This window comes from Micromesistius poutassou, assembly GCF_964030765.1.
Source record: "Micromesistius poutassou genome assembly, contig: SCAFFOLD_6641, whole genome shotgun sequence".
Taxonomy (NCBI): Eukaryota; Metazoa; Chordata; class Actinopteri; order Gadiformes; family Gadidae; genus Micromesistius; species Micromesistius poutassou.
The window spans coordinates 71-7,536 of record NW_028179510.1 but is presented as its reverse complement, the minus strand read 5'-3'; the positions used below and the strand labels follow the sequence as shown (position 1 = coordinate 7,536).

Below are 7,466 nucleotides of genomic sequence, written 5' to 3'. Positions count from 1 at the left end.
TGTCTGAGGTTACATTGTGCTGACACAGTTAAGGACTGTTAAGTTCTGAGTGTATTGCAGCTCCCTACCAGCCCCCTCTGTAAACCTTGGGTATTGAGCTATCACACTTGATCCTTATGATATGAAGTACACTGAACATAACACATACATCGATCATTAAGCTCAAATTACATTTCATTTATCCCGGTCCTGTTTCTCATGATAAATTAGACAGAAAAAATGGGTCACAGAGTTGTGTTTGTGTTATTTATTCATAATATTCTATATCTTTTGATAAAATACACTTTGTTTACAAGTGCTGATTACTATATTACATTCACCTGTGTTTTAAAACAGTCCATCAACAGCAGAAATGATTATGGACAGAAAGGAACTTATATTCTTATATTTTACAAAAACATTTTCAATTTTGCCCAAAATATTTTTTACCACAAGACTTAATTTGACAAATTTTCTACACGCACGCACACGCACACGCAGACGCGCACGCACACAAGATACAATGAAGGGGAAAGGCAACGCACCACAAAGTTTTAAGTTCTCAGCTGCCTTAAGTTGCTGATATTCGTTCTCATTTAATTTCTCTTATTTGTAGGTCAATGAACTATTATCTGTTATACCAAAATAAAAGTCCCAATGATGTTTGGCCAGCAGTTTGGAAGTCCAAATAATAATGGTTTTCAATGTGGTTCCAAACATCAATTGAACTACTCTTGATATATTGAAACAAGATGGGATTGTATTAGATAGCTAAATATAATTTTAACAGGTCTCAGAGTCTCTCTTAATATCAAAATGGAGTGAAATTGACCTGATGAATGTACTCAGCTCAAAAGGGTTTAATATAAACATATATATTTGTTTGTTACAAGGTAATTCCTCCATATTGTATCAATGATCCACCCAGAACATAGAGCCCTCAATACAAACGTTAGACAACTTCTCTATGGAAGAGAAAATGATATAGAAAAACAGGTCCTGCGGCATAGATATATAATATATACCTGGGTTACTCTCTACATGGTGGTGTCCACAAGACCAACACCCCAGGACTAACAAACTGATATATAGTACATACCCTGTGAATAAAAAAAAAAGCAAATAGATTTTCTATCCAAATATATTAATTAAAATATATTAACTTTGTTTAGCTAGTGAGAGGTTGAAAACAAGCTCTAATCGTGTTTTCTTAAGGTGACTTTGGCATGTTACCATGGAAGTAATATATGTATAAATCATACATCTGCTTCGTACCTCTAACTTCTGAAAAATAGAACAGATATATTATTTTTCAATTAAGACACGTAAACACACACACACACACACACACACACACCTGCTTCCATAACACATTACTTTTACAATTACCATATTTCCTGTAAAAACCTTTTTTTTTTTTAAAGGAGCTTGGGAACAATATTTTAAAAACACAATAATGGCGAGTTGCCCAGAATATTTGATGGGTGTTATTAAGAAATTATTCTACAAGCTTATTGGGTTTTTGTATCTTTTAACGGAACATCTGATTTATTGTTGGGATGTAAAGACAATTTCAACAGTTTGGACCAAAATGCTCGAAAATGAATTACCTTCCTTTAAAGTGAATTTGAAGCTTGTCTTTGAGTACCTCTGACTTGTTACATACACTCTACGATACAGCCTCTTAGCGTTCATAGACGTTCATAGACATAGACTCTCTCTCTCTCTCTCCACAGTCATTCATAAATTCAGTCATAAACCTGGCATATACGAAGCAAGGTGTACTACGGGAGTCTTACAACGTTAGGAATATAAATCGGCAAATATTTACAGTGCAGAAGTAAAAAGACAATAAACCCATTGATTTTCTCTCCTTACAGTGAGTGTTCATCCCTCCCAGCTAGAAATCTCTCTCCATTAAAAAAATAAATAAAAATTGAGAAGCAATGCATTGTGGGGGAACAATATTTACAAGCCCGTCTCTGACCTCGGAGACAAACTGAAAACCCAGAGCGTCTCTTCTGCTTGGCGTCTCCGTGGACCCACAGGAGATCAGCTGTGGGAGTAACGCACTGTATTATGTATTATGCATTATGCATTGAAAGCGCAGCTGTTGTGATTGTGTTTCTCTACGTCGTTAGGAACCGTTGCTTCCTGTAACTGTTTGTAAGAAATAAGGTTAAGTGCGAAGGGGGCTGGGGTGTAATGAGAGTACGTGTTTTTGTTTTCTCCTTTTGTTAAAAGTATCGTTGAAAAAAAAATGATGTTATAGATTTGAGGAAGTATCGAAGTATAGCTGCTATATATCTGTTTTTAAGTGCTATATTTACTGCACGCGGTGCACAGAGTTTTTCTATGAAACAGATTCTGAGAGTTCTCATTCCCTGCCTCTGCTCATCTACAATAAATGATTATCTTTGCCCTTTTTTTCAATCCATTCAGGCCGCAGGATAAAAAGTGTTTGTCTACCACATATAACGTCATTGTATTCTACAAAAATAACAAGAATATTATATTTTCCCTCCTTGTTCTCTTTTAAAAACTATACTTATGTCTCTTTAAAAATATATATATACCACACTAACCCTAGCCAAGTGCAAACATTGCCAGATTTCACTCAGGTCACATATTTCTCCCAGATCTGCTGATTGAACCGAACTGGTTGGCAGCTGGACCACCAGGCAGCCTGCCGCCACTCAGGAGACCCTCGTGGGTCATTTCTCACCCTCCTCCAGCGACCAGTGGAGCCTCCAGGGTCATTTCTCACCCTCCTCCAGCGACCTCCAGCGGAGGCCCCAGTAAGGTCACCGATTCCCAATCAATTTAAAATGACGATTCCGTTTCTTCCGGCACAATTTCTCGATTCGAAACAAACCGAAAACGAAACGTGTGGCACACCGACGACGAGGAAGACTCTGGCCTCACCGCACCACGAGACACGAGACGCACAGCCTGGAGGGTCCGATGCAGTCGTCGTGGCAGAAGGCGCCGCAGCCCTTGCACATGATCATGGCCTTGAGGCGGCAGTAGCACTTGGACTGAACCTCCTCCAGCCCCGCCCCCTCCATGAAGGCCTGCTCCGGCGAGGACTCCCCCGGGGGCCCGGGGTCCAGGGCGTGGCCCCCGGGCACCGTGGTGACCGTCACCGAGAAGGACATCACGCTGCCGTGGACCCCGCCGCCCCCGCCGTCGGAGCGCTCCGACGGCGGCGGGGAGGAGCCCGCGGGGCCGGGCCCGGCGGCGGTGGTGGCGGCGGCGGCGTGGGGCACGGACACGCTGATGGTGCCGCCGTAGCAGGACCCCAGCGCCACGTCCGGGTGCTGGTGGTCGAGGGTCCGCTGCTGCGTCTGCGAGGCGGGCGGCCGCTGGGGGCGGGGGTCCGGGGCGGCGGGGCCGCGGGGCGCCGTCGCGTATGGCTCCGGGTTCCCCTGATGGCTGTCGCTGCGCTGGAGGCTCCTCTGGTCCGACTGAGACGGGGCTCTGGCCTCCGTCGTGGCCGTGTCGTGGCCGCTGGCCTCCCGGTCCGCCGGCCCGCGGCCCCGCCGGCCCGCCTCCGCCTTCACCACCACGCGGTGCTGCGTGCCGGGGGGCTCCTGTTGCTTGGCGACGGCGCCTCCCTGCTGCTCCTCCTTAACGCCGGAGGAGGCCAGAGGGGGGAGCTCCTCGTCCTTCCCGTCCCGCTGCCCGCCGTCCGCCGGCGCCCGCGTCACGTCGGGCGGCGGCGGTGCTCCGGCGGCGGCGGCGGGGGGTCTCTGCTGCCGCCTGCTGCTCTCCGACCCGCGGCCGTACGTGGACACGTTGAGGAGGTAGTGTCCGGTCATGGCCGGCCGCGCCGTCCTCTTGCGGCCCAGGCAGCCCACGGCGAAGCGGGGCCGGGCCTGGCCGTCGCCGTGCTGCGGCGGCGGCGGGGGCTGGTGGGCCGGCTGCGACGCCTTCCTCTGCAGCAGCGCCTGCAGGATGTGCTCCTGCGTCTCCCGGTCCGGCGCCTCGCCGTGGAGCCGCGTCGCCGGGTGGTCCGGGTGGAGGGCCGCCGCCGCCGCCGCCGCGCGGCGCCCGGCGGCGGGGCCGTGGACCGGCGGCGTGGAGCCCTGCCGGTCGGGCCGCTGCTCGTGCCCGCCCCCGGCGGACAGGTGCCACGCCTTCCCTTTGCTGCCCGAGTGCGAGCCGGGGCCCTTGGCCTCGCGGGCCAGCGGCTTGGGGAGGATCTGCTCGATGGGGACCTCCTTGCCCTGCAGGAGCTGCGTGACCAGCGGGTTGTTGGCGGGCGTGCAGGAGCTGACCCGGGCCGGCAGGCCGGAGGAGGTGCTGGGCAGCTCCGGCGCCGCTTTCCTCCCCCGCGGCGACGCCTCAGGAGGCTTCTGGACGCAGTGGTAGCCGGCCGCCGGCCCGGGGGGGGCCGAGGGACTTCTCTCCTTGGAGGCGGGCACCTCCCCGGGCTGGAGGTCCCTGGAGGCGTCCGTCCCGGCGCGGGGGGGGGGAGCCGAAGGCGTCGCCGTCGGACCGGGCGGGCCGGGGGCTGGTTGCGTCGGCAACGCGGCCGTGGATGGCTGAGGGGGCGTCGGGCTGACGGGGGTCGGTTTGGGCGCTCTCGCACCGCCGCCGCCGCTCGCTCCGGCAGCTCCTAGCAGCTCCGCCCCCCCGGGCGCCGGCCCCGCCCCGGCCGCCACCGCCGCCAACGCCGCCGCCGCCGCGGAGCGCTGCGCCCGGGCCAGCTGGGCCTTCGCCTTGATGTCGGCCAGGGTGCGTGCCCCGGGGCGCCCCGGGCTGCCCAGGGGGGCCGGCGTCCGGGGGGACACCGGGACGCCGGGGGAGACGGGCGAGACGGGCACGGGGAGGATCCGGGACACGGGAATCTGAAACAGACGCAAAAAAACAGAGGGAGCGTTAAAACGCGAGGACGGGGGGGGGCCGGGGGCGGACGCCACCGCCGGTGAGCGGCGGCGAGACGTCCTCTACGGGTTCTCTTTGTCGTCCGGTATCGAGGTCGCCGACCTTGAGCGGCGGAACCTTCTGGTTCGGAGACGGCGTGGAGGGACTCGACGCGCACGACGCCGCCGGCGAGGTGGAGGAGGCGGCCGTGGAGGTGGAGGAGGCCATCGGGGAGGTGGAGCAGACGGATGGCGACGTGCAGGAGGCTACCGGAGAGGCGGTGGAGGTGCCCGGGGACCGGGAGAAGACTGGGGGAGTGCAGGGGACGAGCGCCGGGGAGGAGGAGGAGACGACGGCGGCTGGAGAGGCGGAGGAGGGGGAGGCGGTCCGGGGCCTTTTCTCCGGAGTCTTCTCCCCCTCCGGCTCGCTGTGAGACTTCCTTTTCCCCGGTTCTCCGGCTCCGGGGAGAGCCGTACGGACCGCCGCCGCGCGCTGCCCAGTGTCTCCCGCCGCCGCGGGGCCGGACCTGGGGGGCGGGGGGCCGGACCTGGGGGGCGGGGGCCCGCTCCGGTCGGGGGACTCGGGGGCCGGCGCTCTCTCCTCAGGCCCCGCCTCCAGAGCCCGCTCAGCCACCACAGTCTTTGCGCCGTCCTCTGCCGGCCTCTGACCTCCGGGCGGTCCGGGCCCCGGCGGTACGGCCGTCGCCGTCGCCCCCCCCGGCCCCGTGGGCCCCCGCGGCCTGGGCGGGGCCGAGCGGCCGAGCCGGCGGTCCTCGGCGTGCCGCGCCCGACGCGTCCGCATGGGCTCCGTGACGGGCGTCTGTCTGGGGGCCGCCGGCGGCGGCGGTCTGGAGGACTGGTCTGGGGGTCTGGGGGACTGGTCTGGGGGTCTGGTGGACTGGTCTGGGGGTCTGGGGGACTGGTCCGGGGGCCTGGTGGACTGGTCCGGCGGTCTGGTGGACTGGTCTGGGGGTCTGGTCTGGACAGGACAGGGCCGGCTGTCCTTAGGGCCCTTGGGCTCCGGGGCTCGGGCCACCGGTCCTGCGGCGGAGCGGTGGGGGTGAGGAGGAGGAGGAGGAAGCGGAGGGCAGGGCGGGCGGTCCTGATCGGCCTCCATCAGCTCCCTCTGGGCCTCCTCGTAGCTCAGCCCCGAGCTGCACGTCAGGGAGGGGAGAGGAAGGAAATGTCGAAATGAACGCATGAAGGAACTATTTCCTCGGAAAAAAACAACGTTTTCATTCCCCGTGAAGGAGCACTTACCTTTCTCCATAATAGTTCTCAAAGAAGGCCTCCTTCCAAAGCTCCATCTTCTTCTCCTTTTCAATCTCCTGCCGCATGCGGAGCTGCAGCTCGGGCGTGAACTCCCCTGGAATCCCACCAGAGATCAGGAATCAAATAAAGTTTGCACGCAAGAAAGAAGGTCCGTCTTATTCTATCGGGTGGCATCGACCTAATGCATGGCTTTGATAACTCATAACTGTGCGGTTATGGCGGACCGACCCTCAGCCAGCCTCTCCTTCCAGGACTGCGCCGCCGAGGCGAAGAACTCGTTGTTCAGCGCAGAGCTGGTGACCTTCAGGAGGCCGTCCATGCACGCCTGCAGAGGGGAAGAAGGCCGATTGTCATGGTCACCATCATCGCCATCGCCATCGGCATCAGGATAAAATTTAAATTACATTACATTACAATACCAGTGTTACATCTTGGACAATTCTATACACTAGACTATTGTTTACCCACTATTGTTTACGGAACATCTCTTTAAAAAAATCTCTTTTACAGACTGTGGATTATTGTTTATGTATGTATCTGGAACTAGAAGATTCTCAACAATAACCAAACCATCCAAGGACCTTTTCTCAGTCAATAATCTTTATTCTGGTCACTGAGTCCTGCACGACACCTCGTTTCTATAGCCCCACCTGCTGGTCGACGGCGGGCAGCAGCTTGAGCAGCCTCTGCTGGCAGCCGGGGGGTAGTACGGACAGGGTGTGCTTGTTGATGATGGCCCGCAGGTTGGTGTTCACCAGAATGGAGTCGGGCGTCTCCACGTCGATCTCACACTTGGTGCGCTTCAGTTGCCCTGGGGACGCAACACAAACACACGGACGGGTCTGAGCGTGGGATAATAAGAGGCTGTGCTGCACAGGGACTGCACGTGTCCTCAGTTTGGTGCTATTTCGTTTAGTCAATCAGCAGATGCTTTAAGTCCGATGTGACTTCATTCAAACGTGTAACTAAGGAGCGGGCAGGGGGGGGGGGCGGGACGCATCTCGCTCAAGGACGACTCCGGGCAGACATTTGGGGTTTGACCCAGGACCTTCTGAGCCCGCTCTCCTGACAGGTTCACTCACGTGGGCTGAGCCGGCTGCTCCTCTGAGCCATGCTCCTGGGTGCTGAGCCCAGACACAGCTCTGTGGACAAAGGAGGAGGAGGAGGAGGAGGACAGTGAGGTGAGACAGACGGTGGTGGTGGTGGGTGGAGGCTTCGCTGTCCACATTCACTTCATACAATGATCGCAGAATATATTTTGCATGCATGATAAACGATATGCAAAAAAATATTAATTTTTGCATCTTCATGCTTTATGATAGAGCGAGATCGACCGGAAGGTCTGGG

General features: G+C 56.3%; 1 protein-coding gene across 1 annotated transcript; it reads right to left on the bottom strand.

Moving 5' to 3' along the window:
* Positions 1-227: 227 nt before the first annotated feature.
* Positions 228-7,259, bottom strand: LOC311372778 (putative Polycomb group protein ASXL2). The gene is made up of 6 exons (XM_084489721.1): positions 7,202-7,259; positions 6,770-6,930; positions 6,348-6,444; positions 6,108-6,213; positions 4,972-6,001; positions 228-4,832 (listed from the first exon to the last, which is right to left on the bottom strand). Exons 1-6 carry the CDS (start codon positions 7,230-7,232, stop codon positions 2,901-2,903), a joined length of 3,357 nt encoding a protein of 1,118 aa, XP_084345847.1. The 5' UTR covers positions 7,233-7,259; the 3' UTR covers positions 228-2,900.
* Between the last annotated feature and the right edge of the window lie 207 nt (positions 7,260-7,466).